Source organism: Drosophila serrata, unplaced genomic scaffold (assembly GCF_035046125.1).
Source record: "Drosophila serrata isolate PLE 108 unplaced genomic scaffold, ASM3504612v1 contig_382, whole genome shotgun sequence".
Classification (NCBI taxonomy): Eukaryota; Metazoa; Arthropoda; class Insecta; order Diptera; family Drosophilidae; genus Drosophila; species Drosophila serrata.
This window is the reverse complement of record NW_028257280.1, coordinates 6,077,203-6,099,783: the sequence shown is the minus strand read 5'-3', so window position 1 is coordinate 6,099,783 and position 22,581 is coordinate 6,077,203. Positions and strand designations below refer to the sequence as shown.

The window sequence follows — 22,581 nt, the reverse complement described above, 5'->3', positions numbered from 1 at the left end:
AGCTTTGATTATCATGTTTTTTCAAGTTCTTTGTTAAGTTTTCTGGTTTTATAAGAAAAGAACAAGTTTGAAGGCAACATTTAACACGATACCGATGCAAATGTTTAAATTTAAAGTAAATCAAGTGAACCCACCGCCGCGTTTTATCTGCAAGCCGCCAAAATGAGGTGAGTATTAGCATAAGTTTGATAAGTACTGAGTACTGAGTGCTGTTCGCAGTGAAAACAAGAAACTACTCGATGCACTGCTGTGCGAGATCTACGGTCGTCAGGAACAGAGCAGGCAACAATCCAGCCAGGATTCTTCGAGTTCGAAGGAGCTTAAGGGACAACTGGCTCGTATGGTCAGCGGCATGAGCGGCAATCGGTCTACTTTGGAGCGATTGAGTGTGCGGAAGCTCATCGATGTTTGTGCCATTCTCAAGGTAGAGATCCTGATGATCGGATATTTGTTGGAAAAAGTCCTCATAGCCAGGGATAGGTTGCAACGCCATCAGGAGGTGCTTTGCGAATTCGTTACCGCTGTGCTCGTCGTGGAGAGTGGTAAGAATAAGCTAAGTTTAAAGTTAAGAACAAGTTCTTTAGGTGTTATATTAAAGACATTTTCAGGTTAAAGATAAGGTTTGATATATATATTTGTAAACCGGACGCTAGTTAGCTACTTTTAAACGCAAGGTGTAAGAAAAGATATAGCTTTAGGATCATTTTCTTAGATAACTTAATTTATGTGCTGCTTTTAATTTTATAGTCTTTATTTCGAAGAGACAAAGAATAACATATCAAAAGGATCATTTAGGATATTTAAATGCAACTTATTTTATAATTGTAAGATATTTTTATATTACCCTCCAATTTTTTCGAGTACATCAAATGTCAAAGTGTGTGTGAGTGGGAGGATTGTAGCCAAGGACTGCGCAGACTCCAAAATGACAGCTGGGGGGCTCGGTTGCCTTTTAGTTTGGAGCTGTCGCAAGACCCTCAGTCAAGTGCGGAACTCTCAGCTGTGTGGATCGTGAAGTGCGGAACTCGGAAGGCGGAAAAGCCAAGAAAAGCTCAACGCTGAACGCTGAAAAAATCCTCGCTAGCGTCACGCAACGTGCATGTATGTGTCAGTGTGTGTGTTTGTGTTTGTCTTTTATTGAATGAACTTTGTTGTGTCCTGTTGGGTGTGCGTGTGTCCGTGTACATTGGTGTGGGCAGGTGAAGCTCAGGAGGTTGAGTTGATGACGACACAGACGTGGCCAGAAATGCCAAGAAAATGTGAAAAAAAAATTATAAAAAAATAACTGAGAGTGTGTGGGTGCGTGTGCCAGTGTATGTGTATGTGTGTTAGCGGTTTGAAATAACAAGCGTGTGTAGGTTGGCCTCCACGAGCATTTTAGCCAGTCTTATCTATGTTTTTGTATCTCTCCTCTCTGCCTCTCTCTTCTATCGTTGTCTCTATCTTTTTAAGTGTGTGTGTGTGTGTAGGGGGTGGTGTGTGTGTTACCCTTGATATTCTCAGACCAAAATACCATTGGTGGTAACCAAACAAGAGCTATAAAAATAAAAAAGAAGCGCGTGCAAAAAAGGCAAAAATGTAGCATGCCACCGTTCAGCATGTATTTATTTATTTATCATTTCACTTATACACCGGAGAACTTTATTTATTTATTATTCATCATAACTAGCAAAGTGGCAGCCAACCGTCTAATTGAATTCCCCGTCGGGTAATTGAATAATGCAATTTTATCGATCGTTGCTTGGTGAATTGCAATTAAAAACTCGGAGGTGCTGCGCCTAAAAGCATGCAATCGAAAATTTCATTAAACCTGCAAACCTGACTGCCTTCCGGCCCCGCCATTTTGTGCCCCTTCTAGCCACCACACAACAAACACACACACACAGCCATGCGAGGTGACTCTTGGCCATTGTTGTTCAGAATGCGATTTTGAGTGTGATTCATGTCACGCCTCTCACACTCACTCTCATATTCGCCCTGCAAAAAGGCCCACAAACTGGCTTTTTGTTTGGCTACAAAAAAATACTACAAAAAAAGAGAATAACCCCGAGCCGTAGTTGATTGTGGATTGCATAACTACAAAGACTGTCCCACAAAAGAAAAGACCAAAACGGAAGAGTTGAAGGCCGCGCACGGCTTTAATCCATATATCTGGGCCAAACCACGGCAATCCATTATGCAGCCATAGCTATTACTTGATATATATATATATACATATATAAAAGCATGTTAATGAAAGGAAACTTGAAAGAAACTTTTGAGCTCATCCCTCGAGTAATAGCCACATTGTAAATGCCACAATTTCTCTTCCTGTTTTCCATTTGCTAAGCTCCTCCGGTCTTAATTAAATGCCACGTGAAGCTTCAAGCTCCTGTTTACCTTTCCAAGGCCACCCATCCTGGGGCATTAGGCTGCTTAGGCCTCTCCGTTAACAACGAACTCTGCTCGTGCAGAATTTATACATTCCACAAATGCGCTGTGAAATGCTATGAAATTTTAAAATACGAATTCCGGCTCACAGGTAATTACTTGGCAAGAACGTTAACGCAAGCGTAACAACAAAAAGTGGGTCAAGACAGTGGCCAGTAAAGCGGGCAATCGATGAGTGCACCACAAGTCGTACAATGGCATGGTTATACTGAGAGAAAAAATGTTTCGATTTAATTTAAGTTTTAGTTTAATATAAGGGATGTTAAGGAATTTTAAGCCGGATTTAAAATTCAGTAAAAAAGCTGTGCAAAAAGGAACAGTTTGACAATGCAATAGGGTTCTAGGGTTATTTTCCTAATTATATTTTTAAAATACAAGAGTTTCTTTGGCTTTTGTTTCTTATATGTATTGTAAATAAATAATATATAGTTACAGTTTAACAAACACCGACTTAATTTTAAGGAAACAATTCCTTATTAGCCTTTAAATGTTTTGCCTTCAAGAACACCTCCAATGTAATTTTAATAATAATCAGTCTAAAATCTATTTTAACATAAGTATCATAGTTTTATCAGTATACATTCCTGGAAACCAACACTTTTTCTCAGAGTGCAGCACTAAGACGGTGCTTAGTGTCCGTTTTTTCTGTATTTTTTCCTCGTGCAAGTCAGCAGTCACCTGGCCGAGCTTTGGGAACTGGGTCTGCAGTTCTTAGTTGTCAAGGTTTTCCCCCATTTTTGTGTGCAAATTCGTGCGAGTGAATGTGAATGTTTTTTGAGTTTTTCTGCGAGGCAAGGAAAATAGTTTTCAATGACAGCCGAGTCTGGGGTGTTTGTCTCTCTGTGTGTGTCTGAGTCTTATATAACTTCAGCATGTTACAACTACCTATGCAAATAGCTCAATAATCTTATACATACAAATATATATAATATATTTTTCTGTGCATGCCTATGTGTAGGTGTATCTCTGTGCATTATATGTAAATCTTGTGTAAATAATACAATAGGCCACAGCAACAATTACTACTACTGATACAACTACTACTACTACTACAGCAACAACAAGTACAACGTAAAAGCAAAAATGTAAAACCATAAATAGAGAATCCCCACAACAAGAAAAAACTACTACTAACTACAGGCAACTACTGGCAGAAAGCATAGCATACCGTCAGGCGCACGTTAACTTAACATGGGTAACTATGCCAAGTCGCACACACCTCAGCTAACACCCTCCCTATATCTATCTCTCTTTGTCTCTGTTTCGGTGTGTGTATATTTATATATATATTAACATACTTCCCATTCTTCTCCGATCGATGTACTATAACTAATGTGTTTTTAGCGCATCTCAAAGCAAAAAGAAAAAAAATATAGCGACTTTGCTTTGCCATCTTCGATCTGTTTGCTCGTTTTTAAACAAAGCCTTAACACTTGCTCTCTCTCTCTATATCTTTCTCTTTCGTCGCCTTATTTATTTAACAACGATAAAAACCAACAACCAAATAACAACGAAAAGGTAATTTATGCAAAATAGTTAAAGCTAAAAGCTGCTGCATATTCCATACAATATTCGTTGAGCACACATTCTTACCCCGGGGCGGACCTAAATAAATGAAAATTCTTAGGAACCATTAACAAATTAATTTGCCATTTATAATTTCTAGTTATTATGACTTTATTTTCTTAGAAATGCAAGAAATGCATTTATTTATCACTTAAAACTTGGTACATAGAGCCTTTAAAAAGGTCAAAGAAGGTTTTACAGCCTTTTAATTTGAAAATAACATTTCTAAAATAATAATACATGAATCAGCCATGACATTATTTGAAATAAAAAGGACTTATTTTTCTAAAAATAGTTAGAATTCTCCGTAGCCTAAGATAAAGAATTTTTAATAAATGTTTACCAGATTCCTTAGTTTTCATCTTGTACAAACATATCACGAATAATCTCTTTCTTATATGTTAAAGCAATTTAATTTTTTAATAAGTATTCATATATTTAAGTATGTACATAATTAAACAATCAAGTTTAGTTGTGTACTACTACAATTTAACTCTATTTTATCGATTTAACTACAATAGGCGTTGGCCAACACTGCGTATGAGTGATAAACCTATGTAGACTTACTTAACCACTTTTTTCTTGGTTGAGAATTCGTTAAAGTAATGCAAATTTTGTATCAAGTTTAGTTGTGTATTACTGCTTTTGAACCTTCATAAATGAGTTTAACTACATAAATAAATAATTGTTGGTCAACATGGCGTATACTTGATATACCTAGACTTACTTAACCATTCTTTCTTGACCATTAGTTTTATAGATTTCTTATACAAATTTATACAAACAGTTCAAAAAATTCATTTTAAAGACTTCAAATAATGATCTGGTAAATTTGTTCCCTTTCAACTAAGGTCCGCCCCATGGGCAACCCCTGCCACCCAGCCAAGCACAAAACACATCGAGGCATTAACTCGTACATATTACTCATGCTAAACGCGCACAGTTCTAATTTTGGCGGCCGCCTGTAATTAACATTTGCATTTTCGTAGGGCAAGGGCTTCGGGGCTTCCCCCCTTTAGCCTGGCATAAATTTCCATTATTTCGCCATGTCAGAGGCATGCCACGCCCCCCGTCCATTTAACCCATTTTATTCATACCCGGGGCAGTGCACACACACACACACACACACACACACTTTATTTGAATTTTCCGCTGCTGCTGCTGCTACTGATGTACTCTGTTTTTAGTTGTACTTGTACTTTTTCGATAATCGCTGTCCTATGACCTCTCACCCTTCACACATATACACACACATCTGTTGCATGTTGGTCAAGTTGTTGTTGCTGTTGTCTTCCCTGAATTTGTTGCCTCATTTTTTTTTTTTGCCACCTTTTCAGCAATCATTTTACGCTCTGATGCCTCCTCTAAACACACGCGTGTTGCCTGCCTGCCTTTTTTTCTGCCTGTAAGCGTGTACGTGTCGGTGTTTTTGTTTGCCGTGCTTCCTGTTTCGCTTTCTGATACGATTTCTCTTCATTTTGTTCCTCAAAATTGCAAAAGCACCTGCCACATATTTGCCATCAACTTGTAATTACTGCGACGCAGCAGGTAACTTTACACTCACTGAACGGGGTTAGTTATGGCGATGCAAAGTGACACGAGTGTCGAGTGGGCGAACAGGACGAAAGGTGCCAGGACATTCGACAGGTGCACACACGTGTGCCAGGTTCTGAGGGTTTTCTGAGTAATCGCAGCTTCAGTTTGAGGGTATGATAAGATAATCTTCTAAGCTTGGGAAAGCAGGGAAATCTGATGGAGGATTTTTGTGTCATTGAGATTATCTGTGATTGTATTGCATATATTATTTGGGTTCTTTTAGTTCTTTAAAGGCTTTTTTTTTAATATTTTATGCAGGCTTTGCAAATATTATTAAATTCTACAACTCTTATTAAAGAAGTGCTTCTTCTTATATCTTAATTTTAAGACTAATCCAAGGTTCACTTCTGGTCTTAAATATCTTTAATTTTAAGACAAGTAAAAGCTTATTTACTTACTTACTTTTCGAATAAAAACATGTATAAAACCCCGTAAATAATGAAAAATCTGTTTCATATTGAAACATTAATTCCTTACTTACCATTTAATCATTTAACATTATATCAGACAATTTAAATCCCCCAAATGAATACTTAAGCCCAACGAAACGACTTTTTGTAAGCAGAAATTGTTGCATTCACCTTGAAGTTGATTGAAAGAGATTTTGGGATATAAAAGGGCTTTACCAATGGGAAAGCCCATAATGAGCTTGGCTCCTCATGGAAATTCAACTACCAGCTTTTGAATTGGGTAGCAAACTCATTTCCCTGAAAGTTTTAAAGAAATCCGAAGGACCGACTCGCCTGTCACTGACACAGAGATCAAATCAAACTTATGTAGCTGCAGCCGGAGAAAGAAAAATTGAGCGGAAAATGAGAGGGAAAAAAACGTGAAAGAAAATCAGCTTGCTTTCGGCAGAACACACTGTTCACTTAAGTTTTGAGAGCCGGGCTTATTGGAATTGACAGGGAGCTCATTCCTTGGATGCAAATTGATTGGCTTTGCGTTTGGCAGGACCCTCGCTCGTTCGCTTGCAGGCGGACCCATGTGGCGTATGAGTAATGTTGCTGTTGGGCAATTCAAAAATTTAATCAAAGTTAAACGCGAGACAACTCGTGTTGAGATTACGAAAAATGCAGTAGCAGTATCTTTCCTCGGGGAGCCATTATGTGAGCCATCAGAACCAGCGTTTACCCTTCGCAAATCCCCTTTTTTATTTTTTCTCGTCTCGTCCTTTTGCATAATCGCAGCTTGAAGAGCTTTTGTCTGAGGCCGCGTGATAAAAGCGAATTGCAATCGCTAAGCCGATAATCATTTGGGTTAAGCATTGCAATAGTTTAATGAACCAGCAACCAAGATTGCATATATTATCCTGACGGGCATTTGGGAATTCATTAGCAGATTCCCGCCGCCCGAATTGACACTAATGGCCCTGAACGTGCCTGCGCATCGGAGACTGCAGTGGCAATGCTGCTGCCTCCAGGACATCCCAGACACCAGGACGCCCCTCTTTCTTTTTTTTTGGGGTCATGCCATCCCGGGGATAAATACGCTTTGAGTACAACACGACTCCTCTTTCGGGCGTCTGAATAGGGGGACATGGGGCATTACATAAAGTCAGAAAAATCTGCTTTGAACGACCAAAAAAAGGTGGCAAATAAAAAGGGACGCAAAACTTAAGTTAAGCTTAAGTCTGGCGTACTAAAAATATTTTGCTTCAGAGGAGAGTTAGGGTATAATAAAAAGTTTAGGACAGCATTTCTGGCTTAAGATTATGCTGGAGATGTTTGCTTAAAAAGATATAACAAAAGCTTAATTTGCAGTTTATGTTTAAATTAAGAATGTAAGTAGGTTTTAGGGTATGAAAGATATTGGGTTTTATGAAACAGAAAGTGTTTCTAAAGAAAGTATTAATTACTTCTTTATGTGAGTAATTTTTTAATGAAATATTTTGATTAAAACATTTGTATACCTAACTAAAACATTCTTTAAGTGGTAACTAATTTTAAAATAATGTGAGATATGATATTTTATGTACTTCCTTCTTGAAGTCATCTCTATTGCCACTCCGCTGCGCTTGGTAATATTTCTCCGGGGACCATATTCTTGATTTAAGAATGATTTTCCGCCAGGGCCATAACCATCAACATGGCGTTCTTCTCTTTTTTTTCCTCTTTGTGCACCTATATAAATAGCTGACAGGACCCATATTTTTTCGGCTCATTAAACCAACTTTCGGGCTTTACGTGTTTCTTTTGTTGAGTACACACACAGGGCGCACAAGCACACATCGCAGAACGCACGTGATGCTGGCTCAAAGTTTAGATTTGGTCAAGGCCCAAACAGTTGGCCAAATTGCGAGCCTTGACACGTTCACACACAGGCAGTCACACACACTCGCGTCCTTGGGGCAGCCGGAGGAGCATTTAAAATAATTACACTCACTTGCATACAATAAGGAAAAACAGGGGGCTTTCTCATTGTCAGTCGCACACATAAATCTTCCATGGAAAATGCACTTGGACAGGGAAATAAATAATACAACAAAAACATATATATATATGAGTCCCGCGCGGCGGTGGTCCATCCTTCGGTCATAAAGAATGCTTTACGTCCGGCGCCTAATTGGTGCGAAGTTAGGGGCCCCATTATATAAGAGAGTCGGTGCAATTAGTATTTCATTAGGCCCCAGATCCTTGCCCAGAGTCCTGCCTCAAGAGGCTCACCATCTCCTAGTCTCTATCTCCCAGGACCTTCTCTCCAATTTGCTGGAAGTAAACAAGGCAATGTTAGCTTAGCTTTAACTTTCAGCAAAAGGCAATTTCCAACTGCCTCTTCATTACGCAAATGCCTTCGTTCGAAGGACCAAACATCTTGGGCAAAACACACACTCATATAAACTTAGAGTGGAATATGTGAGGATTTGCATAAGTATGTAAATAAGCGTTGCGAAGGCAAGGAAATAAGAATTCCAAGCAATCATGCGGGCAAATACAGTCGAAAGTATCCAACATAAACATCCTTTAATCGATCTAGCTAAAGGAAATCAACCGGAAAGGCTAAAACAGTCTATTCCCGGAAAGGAAACATATTTTCTTTGGGTTTTACAACCAAACTTTTTGTATCCTTTATATTCCTCATCAAAGGGCTTAACGAAACTATATTTATAGCTGGTTTACTAGCAAAGTAAAAATTAATATTAAAATATAAATATAAATATAATTAAGTAAAGGGAAAACTTTGCAAAGAATTTAAGAGGAACACATTCCTTTACCATTTTAAATATTTATCCACAAAATGTTCAGAGTTTCAACTCTTCAACAATCTTACAGAAACTATTTTCTCATGTTATTATTTATGGATCAAAATTTTTGGCGCCTTCTCCTTACCATCAATTTTTAATAACTTTTCTAATTTACCAATATAAAAGATAATTTCACAGATGCCCCACTGTAAAAGTAATCACAAAAGAGGCTTTTCCCGTCTGCGAATTTAATTTGCAAACATTTTTAGTGCCCATTTTTGAGCCTTCACATTAATTCCTCGCATACGCAGCCTTCAAGGTTCAACGCAAACAATTACACCAATTTTCCAAGGAATTCTTAAAAACGCAAATTTCATTTTCCCCACACTCACACACATACCTCATGTCCATGCCCAATTTTTCCATTTTATTTCGGAGCGTACGCTTATCCCAGAATATCGGTTGGGGAAAAACAGATTTCAGCTTTATAATTTGACTCACGTTTCGCTTGATAAGCTTGAAACACGCAATGGATGCAAAGAGATAAAAAACGGAAATCAAATTATCAGCCATAAAGCGAGCTGGGCTATGGCCCACACGAGAGCATTCAAATACGAAGCCCTTGGAAAAGCCAAGCGAAAAGCTGGGAAAAATCGGAAAATATATTGATCCGGGGGGAGGGGAGAAAACTTAAACCGCAATCTGAATTTATGCTGCTATCATAAACTGAACCAGGACATCACTTCTATTTTATTAACTTGACCTTTAGTGTTGAAGTGGTGACTATATATAGATGGAGCTGATTTCTTATAAGGGGAAATATCTAATCGAGATTAATCTTTACATTTATTTTTGCCTTGAAAATATATATTACTTATATTATTTAAAAGAATTTACATTGCTTTACTATATTCATATGGTAGTTATAAATAGCATTGCTTAGTTATGTTTTCTCTCACAAACAATTTCCTTTTGTTTTCATACTTTTCACTGGCATCTCTGGTGCCAAGTGTGTGGGTTGGTATATGGAAGGATGTGCCTGAAGGCAAGTTGTCTCCAGCCTAGAAGGCGATAAAGTTGAGCCATGACTATATTGTTCTTGTGTTTGGGATGTCAGCATAGCGACGAGGATCTCGGCAGCTAACTATGTTGTACAACAAGTCGCATTCGTTGGCATTTCAGGACATACATACACATCCTCGCCCGCACTTCACGCACACACACACACCATACAACATACACCACACACATCACTCTGTCAAGTGAAATAAATGTCATGGTCAATTTAACACAGAGACAGTGTCGCTTTTGGCTTGACTTTGGTTTTTCCCCGCGCTTTTCCGAAGACGTCGTGGCACCAACTGCATCGCATGCTCCATTGTTTTCGTCTCTCTGTATCTCTCAAGAAAATTCCATCTCTCGCAACCATTTGGATCAGAGCACTTGATTGATTAAGTGTCTTAAGCTATACCAATATTTGAATATCCAATTTATATATATATACATATATCTTTTGTATTCTTTCTTCTTCTCTCTTTTGCGCGCTCTTAAAAACGTATAACTTGTGCCAACTAACTAACTAAATAAACTAACTCTGTAACTTATGTAACGACTATATATATATGTAAAGTTTGCATACTGCACGGATATTGTAAGTGCTAAAGGATACAGCAGCCCAGGGCCGAGATCCTATCCTAGATATATCCATATCGAATAATCGCCCACGTCCTCCCAAAGTATGCTATATATGATTTTTGCTTAACTCTTGCAGACGATGCACAGCCTAAAATGCGTTTTAGCCTCTCACCACCGCCACAGAAAGCCATTGCCAGCAGCAGCAGCAGTAGCTCCACCCGCCTAACCTCGCCCACCATCGCCAACGCCACCAGGAACATCTCTACACGGAGCAGCACCACCCTCGGCCCAAGCACCACATCCCCCGGCAGCTACAATAGAAGCCCCAGCCCCCGAGCCTTTGGCAGCATGCTGGCCCGCAATGGCGGAGGACACGAGGTCAACCCGAGTGCCACCGCCTCCGGGTCCGGATCCGCTGCCTCCACTACCGCCGCCGACGACGAAGCTGCCTCGGATTACAACCAGTGGCTGCATGCCATGAAGCTGGTGGCCCGCCTGCCCGGAGGCACACCGCCCGAGTTCCGGCGCAAGGTGAGATTTTACGAGGATTAGCGAAAAGCTCGGAAGCTGAAACAGGAAACTAGCAGGGGAAATCTGTAGTTTAAAGATAAAACTATTAGAAAACACTGAAGCTTTGAATTTAATAGGTAATAAACCTTTTATGTATTTCAATACCCTTCTCAGTTGTGGCTCTCGCTGGCGGACAAGTACCTCAAGTCAAAGAATGTGGACTGGGCACAGCAGCGGGAGAAATGCTTCTGCGAGGAGTGGCGCGAGGATGATGAGGAGCTGGGCATCCAAATCGTCAAGGTGAGCTGCAGTCACGAACCAAAGGGGTGTCCACCCCCTAGAGAATGCCTAATGATTTCCACCTTCCTCCCTTTGCCCCGTTTAGGATCTGCACCGGACTGGCTCGAATCTGTGCACCGGCCCCGCGGGCTCCATCAACCAGGCCAAGTTGAAGCGCATACTGCTCGGCTATGCTCGCTATAACCCCGAGGTGGGCTATTGCCAGGTGAGTGCCTCCGTAAACAGTCTTTGTGTGCTCCAGCAGTGTTGTAAAAAGTGGCCTTAAAAAAGGATATAAACTAACAAGGCAGTAAAATCAAAATAATAATCCTATAACGTCAGAAATAACTATTTTTATATGTTTAAATATTTGGTATAAACTTCAAAATACTTCACAGTAAGAAAACAAATGTAAAAATCATTATTTAAATATCACAATCCGACAACTCTGACCTGCTGCTGTCTGCTCTTCAAAAGGTTAAACATTATCCTTGTTTCCTCCCCGCAGGGCTTCAACATGCTGGGTGCCTTGATATTGCAGGTGATGGACAAGGAGGAGGAGGAGTCCATGAAGGTCATGATCTATCTGGTGGAGGGCGTACTGCCTACGGGCTACTTCTATGGCTCAATGGGCGGTTTGCAGGCGGACATGGGCGTTTTCCGGGAGCTGATGCAAACCCGCTTGCCCCGCTTGGCGAAGCACTTGCAACGCCTCCAAGGTCCTGTGGAGAATGCCTTTGAGCCGCCGCTGACCAATGTGTTTACCATGCAGTGGTTTCTCACCATGTTCTGCACCTGCCTGCCCATGTCCTGTGTTCTACGAGTGTGGGATCTGGTTCTCATCGAGGGCAGTGATGTTCTGCTGCGAACAGCTCTTGTTCTTTGGAGTTTGCTTGAAGAGTGAGTATAATAATAATTGATACTATTTAATTTTAATTCGATTTAATATAAAATCGATTCTTTCACCACTGCGTATGAGTGATAAATTTACCAAAAACCACCTCTTAGACGCATTAAATGTAATTACTATGGCATCTCAATTACAATTGAATGCGAAACTATTACGTTATCTAAGTGCATCCAGGCGGTGTGGCAAGTGCTCTTCGGGTGGGCTTTTGTGGGCGGTCCTTGCCGCAGTGCCCAGGCTTGCATTTGTGTCAAGGTTGCCTGCTAGAATTTGGCAAGAGTTTTTCTCTTGCAAATGCAATTTAGCAATTTCCCCCACTCCTTGGCCGGGTCCCACAAGGAATTTTATGTTCAGACATCGTGGTGGTGGCTTTTTATGGCTCTGTGGGAAAACAAGTTTTGCAAATATCAACAAGGCTTGCGGGGAAAGGCAACAAAAAGAAAAACGGAAGACATTGAACTATGTGTTGGAATGTAAACTACCATAGAAATGGGATTCAGGAGGGGAGGTCAAGGCCAAGGGTTGACTGGGGAAATCACAGCTTTAAAACTATAATAATGATGATCCTAAAGAAGTAACCAATACCTACTCTTAACCCCTTTTCAGGCGCGTTCTCAGCGTTCGTTCCGCTGATGAATTCTATGGGAAGATGGGTTCCTACTCCAGTGAGCTGCTCAATGGCCATCTTGTGGACTCCAATGGCCTTATCGAAAGGGTAGTAAAACTGGGACCCATTGCGGATCTGCGACAGCTGAGGGACAAGCATCTGTACAACATTGCCCCATTGCGTCACAAGCAGGGACTGCAGTGAGTATCCATTAATCCTCATCCTAATCCTTATCTAAGAAATCTCCCATCTTCCAGGCTCTACTACGACGACGAGGATACGCATTCGGATGAGGAGCGCATGGCGGTGGCCACCGTTTGGGGCTTGAATTGGGGCAGACGTGGATCTGTGGGTCCAGCGGCGGCAGGCAAGCAGCCAGCGGAGCAGAAAGATCGCCTGGCTCTGGACATTTCCCTGCTGAAGAAGCAATACGATCGACTGAGGGAGCGTCAGAAGCAGGCTCATGTCATCCTAACCACAGCCTGCTCCACGGCTGCACGGCAGGGAACGGGACCTGGGAATAGCACCCAGCCGGCGGTGCCAGTGAATCAATTGCTCCTTGGTCGTCCAGCCATTGTGACCAACAAGGGAAAACGGGTCGGTGCTCCATTGGGTGCCATTCCACCTGCTCGCAAGCCTTCGCTACCCGCAGTGCTCCATACCAAGCCGGCGGAGAAGCAGTTGCGCCGCGGGGAGACGCTCCTCTGGCGAGACACGGATCCGAGCAGGAGACGTCGGGACAGTCTGACCTGGAAGGAGATCAAGGCAGATCGAGCGGCCATGATGCGAGAAGGCGTCGATGTGAGTTCCATGAAAACCCAGAAGCTGCGCACTCGCTTCGGCAAGAGCGATAGCTCCTCCTACAGCGAGGATAGCGATGGAGAGCAGGAGGTGGGAGGTGGTAGCGGTGGAGGAGGTTCCAGCACTGATACCAGTCTCTGCGACGATGATGATCCCAAATCCATGGAAAAGAGTCCCAAGCACAAGGCCAAGCTTGCCCGAAAACTCAAGGAGCAGAAACAACTGGGCAGCTCCAGGGAGGCAAGCCTGGAACGACAACGACCCAAGTCCTGGGCGCCCAGCAGCCAAGAGATTCCCTTCATTCTGATGGGCACGGATAGCGGGGATGAAAAGGATCCACCTGTTAAGGAGGATAATGACATAGCGGAGGATAGTGCCACGGAAAGCGATCGCTTCCCGTACGAGAAGGATCTGAATTTTGTCAACTTCAAGCTAGAGCCTTTGGATATAAAATCGGTTACCGAAGGCATAGAACTGCCAGAGATTCCCAGCTTGACACCCATTAGTCCCATACCCACTATCAAGGAGAAGAGTGCAGCTGAAGAAGATTTGCTAGAGGAGCAAAAGCCTTTTGATGTGAGTGATAGCGGAGTGACCAATCAGTATTTCGAGAGAGTCAACAGTGTGGAGCGACCCAATAAGCTGGAATTATCGTATTCCCTCAACGAGGAGGAATCGGAGACAAGCGTCGCGTATCTGGAACAGCGAGAAAAGGTTGAAGGACACAGTGCGGATGGGGATTACCAGGCATTGCCACCACTTCCCCTGAACCCAGAGGATGATCCCCTTCCTGGTGCTGGTAAAGTGCCTCAGATACGCGACGACAACATTCCAGGTGAGAACAAAGACGACTACAAGGAGCTGCTGAGCATGACGATAGAGGAAAGGGTGGAATTCAAGCCACCACCTCCGACAGCCAGTAGCTTGAGTAGTGCCGCCCGGAAAAGGCGAGATCCCCGTCGCAAGACCCTGACCCGCTCTTCGACTATTGAAATCGAGGAGCGTTACCAGGCTCTGGAACGGAGGATCAGCCAGGAGCAGCCAACGGTGGAGCGGTCATCCAAATACATTCCCAGCACTGCCGCTTTGGAGGAACGCTTCAACACGCTGGAAAAGCAACTGAGTGCCGAAAAGCAGCGCAAGGAACTCGTGGAAATGGATGCCGACCAACCAGAAAAGTTCGAACGAATTCCCTCCACCGCCGATTTAGAGACCCGTTTCAATGCCTTAACCAAACAAATGAGTTCCAGCGAATCCACAGCCAAGTCTCCCATCGATCTTAAGGACGACGAACAGCCCAGTGGCAGTAGCAGTTCCAAAGAGCAAAAGGATAGCGAAAAAACCAGCAAGCTGCACAAATCAGAGGACATCGAATCGGAAGCCCAAGAAAGGTCCTCCTCCGCCAAAAGTGAAACCAGCGAATCTAAAGAAAAGACCACTGAAGACGGAAAAGCAGAACAGCCACGCCTTAAAAAATTACCCTCCACGGCTGAACTGGAAGATCGCTTCAATGCCCTTGAACGTAAGATGAGCGTGCAGAAGAGCAGCCCAGTAAAGACCAAGAAGGAGCCACCCGATGAAGAATCTAATGATCAGGAAAGCAAACCACAAGAGTCCGAAAAGGCAGTTTTAAAAGAGCACAAAGGAAATCGGGAAGAGTCTGAAGTGAAAGTGTTATCCCCAACAGAAGAGCCAGCTCCGAAAAGTAAATCAAAGCCAGTTGAATCGCCAAAGAAAGCGGAAAAATCTGTAAAAGAAAGTTCTGAAGGGAAAAAGGATACCAAAGAATCGGAAATTGTTGAAGAAGATGTTCCACCAAAAGTTGAAACCAAAAAGAAGACAGATTCTGATAAAGTTGATGCTGCTAAAAAAGAAAGTCCTAAGAAGGCAGATCCTAAAAAGGTTGAAACCCAAAAGAAAGTAGAATCCAAGCCGGTGGAGTCTGCAAAGAAAACTGAATCGGAAAATGTTATAACAACCAAAAAAACAGACTCGGAAACCAAGTCGCCAGCCAAAGAGTCTAAGGAGGCACCGCGAAAATCGCCACCTTCAACCGAGGAACTAGAAAAGCGCTTCAATGCCCTGGAAAAGCAGCTGAGCACCACAAATCTAGAACCAACCAAGCAGGCTGAGCCAACAAAGTCCCCCCAAAAAACCAAAGAAGTACAACAGGACGAAAAAGCACAAAAGTCAATGAAATCCTTTGATGACAAAATCAAAGAGGTGAATACAGCTCTGGTAAAGGAACAGAAGAAAGTGGAGCAGAAGGATCATGCGGAGACAAAACCAAAATCTCCCGAAAAAAAAGTAAAGTCACCCGAAGATCCTAAACCAGAGCAAAGCCACCAAAGTGACCTGAGCAAACGAAGAGCCTCTGAGCCACCTTCCACAGAGGACTTGGAGAAACGCTACGAGACCCTGAAGCGTCGTATGAGCAGCAAGAATCATTTTTCCACTCCAAACGAGACGGTTAACGAGGCTCTGGAGAGGATTGAACAGGAGATGATCTCGGAATCTGTGGAGGAGGAGAAGAAGCCGCCACCATCCACAGAAGATCTGGAGAGCCGCTTTGAGGCATTGCAAGGCGGAGAGAAAAAACCCAAGACCCTGAGCCAACCCAAACATGTGGATGTGGCCATCGAAGCGCACATTCCAGAGCCGCCGCCACCACCTCCGCCACCAAAAGAGCTGCCTATTCTCTCCGGCCCTGTGCTCCACCAGCAGCAGGCTCTGATCGAGGAGCTGCAGCGGAAGATGCGCGGCCAATCCCCGGGAGATGAGAATCTCAAGCCCAGCGAGATCAATCCGGAACGGAGGCAGCGGAAGCTGCTGCAACGACCCACGCCCATGGGCGATGAGACCTCGGAAGCACCTGCAAACACGGCTTACTACAGAGCGGCAAACCAAGAACAATGGCAGCAGCGCATGGTGCGTCGGTTCTCTGACCTGCCCTCCCGGGCCGATCTCGAGAACCGATTGCAGTTCCTGGAGAGGCAACTCTACAAGAAGTTCTACAAGCAGCGCTGTGCAAGTGATTCCGAAGTTGCATCGAAGGTCAAGCATTCACCCTCGCCCGACGAACTGCCGACCACCTCCCGCCAGGCCAGAGCCGTGGCCGATGGACTGCTGGAGCAACGTGTCCTGGCCCTGGAGAAACAGCTGAGCGAGAATAGTCTCAAGCTGCTCGAGGCGATACGGGATCGTGAGGCGAACGCAGCAGCTCCCCAGAGCGATGACAGCGGTGGGAGTCCACGACGACTGAGCACGGAAACCATCGATGCCACCGGCAAGGAACTGGTTAGGTACACCCAGAACATTGGTGAGCTGGAGGAAGTGGATGCCCACAAGCCCATTAACATTAGCATTAATATCAAAATGCTGCTCAACAAGGACAGGAGTGAACCCAAGCAGCCTAAAGCCGAGTCCCAGCCCACAACCGAGGATCTAACGCGTCGCCTTGAGCTCTTGGAGCAGCAATTGCTGGAGGAGCGGGCCAAGAATGGCTCATTTATTCCAGAAAATGGAGTGATTCAGCCTGAGGAAAGTGAGGCCTGCAAGAAACAGGAAAAGAACTGCCACAATCAGCATGTGAAAAGTGATGAAAACCAAAAGGTCGAGGAGCCTGTCAAGGATCAAATCAAACCCGAGACCGCCAAAGAAACCAAGACTATGGAAAATGAGGAAAAAGCTCAAGCTCAGGCTCGAGCCAAGGAAGTGGTTACCGAAAAATCCACAAAATTGGAGAAACCAAAGGTGGATGAGAAAACTGTTGTCAAGGAGGTAAAAGTGGAGCCTCCTATTAAAGACAAAAAAGAAGAGATTACCAAGAAAGAAGATAAAGCTCATGTCACTAAAGAAGCCTCCCCCGAAATAAAACCTAAAGCAACTAAAGAGGAAAATCCCCAAAAAGAAATCTCCAAACCAAAAGAATCTTCCTCCCAAGGAATCCCTACGAATAAGAAAGAAATTCCGAAGACAGAGAAAACCTCATCTAAGGAATCAGCTTCCACCAACAAGACACAGGATAATCCAAAGGCTGAAACAATCAAGGCAAAGGAAACCGCCTCCGCCAGCAAAGAATCAATCAAGCAACTGCCAGAGAAAACCAAAGAGACCACCAAAGACCCATCTTCGCCAAAAGAAGTGCCCGATAAAATGGTGATTAATGCTTCTGATTTAGGACCAATGGATCCCAACAACAAGACAGTGGTGCTCCTCATGGACAACGAACCCCGAGCTTCGAGAGTTAGAAGATTGACGAGAGCCAACACCGAGGAATTGGAGGGACTTTTCCAGGCACTAGAAAAGCAGCTGAGCGATCGAAATCTCATAAAGTCCGAGGATGGTCGTTTAATAAGAGCGGATAGCAAGCCAAGTGCTGAGCAGGCAGAGCAAGTTCAAGCCATCAGTGATCTAACCAAGGAAATCGAAGACTTCACCAGCGGTAAGCCGGAGGAGAAAGAGAAACCAGAGGAAGCCGTTAAAGAGAACAAGCCAGAGCCGGAGGAGCCAGAGGAGGACTACGATTGGGGACCCAATCCGGTGAAGCATCACCTGAAAAGAAAGACAGCTTACCTACCTTCTACAAAAGAACTGGAGGCACGCTTCCGTTCCTTGGAGAGGCAGATCAAACTACTCGAAGACGTGGAAAAGATCGATGTGGAGCAGCGTCTGGTGGAGATTGAGCGAAAGATCAAGTTGCAGTATTCGCTGTCTCACGAGAAGGATTTGAACAAGTATTTGGAGCTGTGCGAAGGCAGGGGCTTGGATGATGATGAAACTTTACCCGAAGAAATAGCCACCAAGGAGGAGGAAACTGCAAGGGCCAGGGATCGCTCACGCAGTCCTGGACGCAAGGTGGCCACCAAATCCCCATATACTTCTCCCTCAAGGAAGGTGGCCACTAAATCCCCATACACGTCACCTTCACGGAAGTCTGCCACCAAATCACCTTACACTTCACCCTCCAGGCAGCGCGAGAAATCACCCTACTCCTCGCCAACCCGCTCGCCGGAAAGGAAATCCAAACGGAGTCCCTACACCTCACCAGCTCGTCGCAAGCCACATCCCAATGACTTGCCAATCTCTGATGATCTGGAGTACAAGTACCGCGTGCTCGACTTGGTTCGATCCAAGTCCAAGGAGAATCTGGCCAAACGCATGAATGATCCCAATAGAAAGCCGCCCATTCATCCACTCGAAATACTGCTCGATCCTAGTCCAGATGACAGTGCAATACCCTCGACTGGGGAGCTGGAGCACAGAATAAGAGTACTCGATGGTAAACTCAAGTCCCCGGCAAAGGTTCGCTCCAAACCGCGTTCCCGTTCGCCAACCATCGAGGACATGAAGCGACAAAAGATGAGGGATGAGCAGAAGCCCAGGACACCGGTGCACAATCTGGAGCGATTGGTCAGCTCACCTGGCCGACCAGAGCCACCCACTGCCGAGGAACTGGAAGAGCGTATGCGCATCCTGGAGCAAGAGCATACCTTTGACTTCAAGACCCAAAAGGACTACCGGGCATTCAATCAAAAGCTAAAGGACGTGATATCACCATCGCTCTCCTTCGAGGAGTTCCGGGCAGCCAAGTCCCGGGAACAAAGTCCCCGCCGCCATGGCGCCACCACACCCAAGTCTGCCCTGCGTCGTGACGATTACGATGAGGCCACCTCCAATACGACCACCACCTACTATCGGCCCACCAGTCCCAAGGTGATACGTTTCCAGGACGAAGACGAGGACCAGTTTGAAGAGACGCCCAGGCCCAAGTCGCGCCAGACCAGCGATCGAATGGTGGGCAGAACTAATGACGCTTTGGACTGTTTAACAGAGAATGCTATAATTCTCCAACGTATTCTTAAGAAGACTCTTGCAGATCAGCCATCGGCCACTCGCAGCTACGCCAGCAGCTCGGAGGGTCTGGATGCCCTGGGCAGTCGCCTTATGAGGGTGAGTGTGGTTCCTCTTTTGAGATTAAAATAATCTTAATATATTTTGTTATTTTCCAGGAGACCTCTCCGATTACCCGAACTGGAACCCACACCGGTGTACCGCTGCGAACTGGGGAGAACATCAACGACCGGCTGAGTTCGATCAAGAACTCGATCAAATCCATCGACAACCTGTGCGAGGAGAAGCCTCCACCCTACCAGAAGGAGAAATGCCAGCGCTACATCGACTCACTCTTCTCGGACTCCCTGCACTTTGCCAGCAAGAAGAGCTCTCTGGAGGACCTAAGTCTCAGCCGGAGTCTGAGTCGCAGTGAGAGCCGTGGCAGGAGCATCCATCGAGCATCCGGTGACTATGCTCCCTCCATTCGAATCACCTCGGAGCATAGGTCATTGGGCTCAGCGGAGTCCCGAAGGAGTCCGCTGGGAAGCTCGGCTCGGGACACGAGTCCCCTGCACTACCGATCCCATCGGGATATGAGCAGGGATCTCTCGCCACGGAGGAGACGCCTAGAGGAGCAGGAGGAGGAGGAGGAGCGCGAGCGAAGGGAACGCGAGCGGGAACGGGAGCGGGAGAGCAGTAGGGTAAGACGTGATAACTTGTTGCCAAATTATTCAGCCGATAATCGTAGCGAACTAAGTAGCGGGAGTAGTTTAACCGGGTTTAACCACAAAGTAGATAGACAACTAGAAGAGACCTGCGCCAAGTACGCGGACGACGCCCGACGCTCGGCCTGTCGCACCCCGTTGAGCCATCCCTACGAGTCCCGCAGCACAGCCACACGACACCAACAACCATCACACCACACAGATCCAGTCCAGGACAGTTTCCCCCGGCCCGTCTCACCCTATCGCCAGGCGTATGAACCCCGTGGTCCAGCAGGTGCCACTAGCTCATCGGCCCCCGTCTATCAGCCCGGCAAGCTGGAGATTCGCCACACCACCGTGACCTCCACCTTTTATGATCGTTTCCTTACCGAAAAGCAGATCGAGCGGACCCATTCCCGTCCCAACAGCAGGTCCCCAGTGGCATCGCCCTCGGTTCCAGCCAGAGGGAGCTATGGGGACTTTAGTACCACCACCTCAGCCCCATCCTGCACCACTGCCACCGCCACACCGTCACTCATGTCCAGCAGCTATGCAGGCACATCCTTTTCGCTGCCCACCAGCAGCCAGTATCCCTATTCTAGGGTCACATCCTCCTCTGATCTTCGCTCTGCTGCCACTGCTACCACTACTTCAGCCTCATCCACCTCAACCACCACATCCTCCTATGTGCCGTACAATTTCAGCAGCTCCTTTACTTCTCGCCTGAGTGATCCCATTACCACGTGCTCGGCGAGCACCAGTTCCCTCACCACTTCCACGGGGGTCTACAATCCCATGATGTCGTTCACACTGAGGGAACCATTGGCCAGCAGTTCCCTGGGTGCTGCAAGTGCCTCACCACTAGCTCCGTTTCAGTTCAATCGCACCTTCGTTTCCAATTTTGACAAGGAACAGGAGAAGAAATAAGGAAACCACATCAGTCGTTAACCAAAGGTTGTCCATAAACATCACAAAACAGAATAAATACACAGAAAAAATACATACTTCGAATGAATTCCAGACGTAACTCGAACAGATCAAGCTCAAAAATTAATATAATGAGAGAAAAGGTGTTTTCTAAAATGATTAATATTTACTTTAAATAGGAAATAAAAATAATTCTTTATATATTAATAGAACTAAAATCTATAAATATCCTATTATAAATTTCAACTAGTAAAGGTTCTGAATTCCCTGAACTTATCACTTACTCTTATTTATAGTAACTTATTTTCTTAGTTTTATGGTTTTCAATTTCTCTGTGTATATTCCATTTTAAAACGTCTTTTCTCTCATTATATTTAATGCTCACTAAGCAATATATATATATTAACTATAATACACAGTTTTAGGCAACAAAATACACAACTAAATATATATATCTCTATTAATATATACATATACACACCTTGCGAATCGGATATTTACTCTTCTTGCACCAGACCATTTTGGCTTCTTGCAACTTACCTCATCTACATTGACAGCACCGGCAACTCAACTGATCATAACTTAGCAAAGATTTTTATACAATATATATACATCTATATATATATAAAGATATCTATCGAAACTGTAACCAAACATAATGTAAAGCGGGCAAATTGTTATTCCAAACATCTTTTTTCAGCGTTAACCACAAATGTTTAGCTCTAATTCCTCAATTATACTTACAAAACTTTTCCTTAATATTAAATAATCAATTTACACGGTTTACACACTAGCCAATCAATTACACAACCAGATATAATGTACACTATGCTACGGTGTAAAGATTTCTCTCTCAGTGCATTTTTCGGGGCCGAGTTAGTCGCGGTTGCTAAAAACTTAATAATTAATCAAATTACGTTAACTGACTGACACGAGAGCCATAAAATTAGTTTACCAAAAAAACATTGTTAAATATACACGCAGACAGAAATATATATGTGTACCTATACGAATTGAACGATATATTATATATACATACATATATATTACATTTAATTATATACCCCGATTGCAGTTGTTGAATTTCAATTATGCAAAAGACACGTTTACGATAACGAATAAGCAAGTAACCCCGAAGGATAATGGCCATAGAAACAAATATCAGGCGAGGCAGAGGACCCGAAAGTTAATCAAAACGATTAGGAAAATTTTATGACAAGTGTATTTCGATTCAAAATCGGCAAGTTTCCACAATAACTAACAAAAAGGCAATTGTTAAGTAGGCAAAAAAAAAACAAGATGATAACGGCTTCAGTTGATATATACCACTTATGCATAACTTTAATCTTAATTAATGTTCCCTCTTCGATTTTCGTTAACCCAGTTTTGTTCTTGTTGTTGAGACATTTTTGTAAACCATTTTTTTTGTTATTGTTTTTGAGAACACAACAAAACAAACGAATTGGTAAAAAGTTAAAACAAAAAAAAAAAAAATTAAAAACAAAATAGTAAACATATTTTTATTACAAATTGTTGAAGAGTTTTAAGTTTTGAAATAAAACGAAAATATTTAAAAACAATTTTTGTTCGGCTATTGATT

At 43.8% G+C, this 22,581-nt stretch overlaps 1 protein-coding gene across 17 annotated transcripts; it reads left to right on the top strand.

Moving 5' to 3' along the window:
* The first annotated feature begins 27 nt into the window (after positions 1-27).
* Positions 28-22,561, top strand: LOC110186242 (uncharacterized). Of its 17 annotated transcripts, none has more exons than XM_086840721.1 (11): positions 28-167; positions 220-542; positions 10,548-10,942; positions 11,096-11,221; positions 11,307-11,426; positions 11,709-12,100; positions 12,714-12,914; positions 12,972-19,311; positions 19,384-19,467; positions 19,527-20,051; positions 22,057-22,561. In XM_086840721.1, the coding sequence occupies exons 1-11, from the start codon at positions 163-165 to the stop codon at positions 22,195-22,197; spliced, it is 8,652 nt and encodes a 2,883-aa protein (XP_086696847.1). In that variant the 5' UTR covers positions 28-162; the 3' UTR covers positions 22,198-22,561. The 17 variants fall into 17 exon arrangements, with proteins under 17 accessions (XP_086696847.1, XP_086696851.1, XP_086696850.1 ...); XM_086840725.1 differs by having other exon boundaries at positions 20,146-22,561; XM_086840724.1 differs by having other exon boundaries at positions 19,381-19,467; positions 20,146-22,561.
* Positions 22,562-22,581: the final 20 nt, after the last annotated feature.

What these genes read in the sequence shown, in the direction of transcription:
- LOC110186242 (XM_086840710.1), top strand. An exon ending in TGTGCTCGTCGTGGAGAGTG is followed by an intron (nt 543 to 10,547) that starts GTAAGAATAAGC and finishes TAACTCTTGCAG; the next exon opens with ACGATGCACAGCCTAAAATG. An exon ending in TGGGCAGTCGCCTTATGAGG is followed by an intron (nt 19,468 to 19,526) that starts GTGAGTGTGGTT and finishes GTTATTTTCCAG; the next exon opens with GAGACCTCTCCGATTACCCG.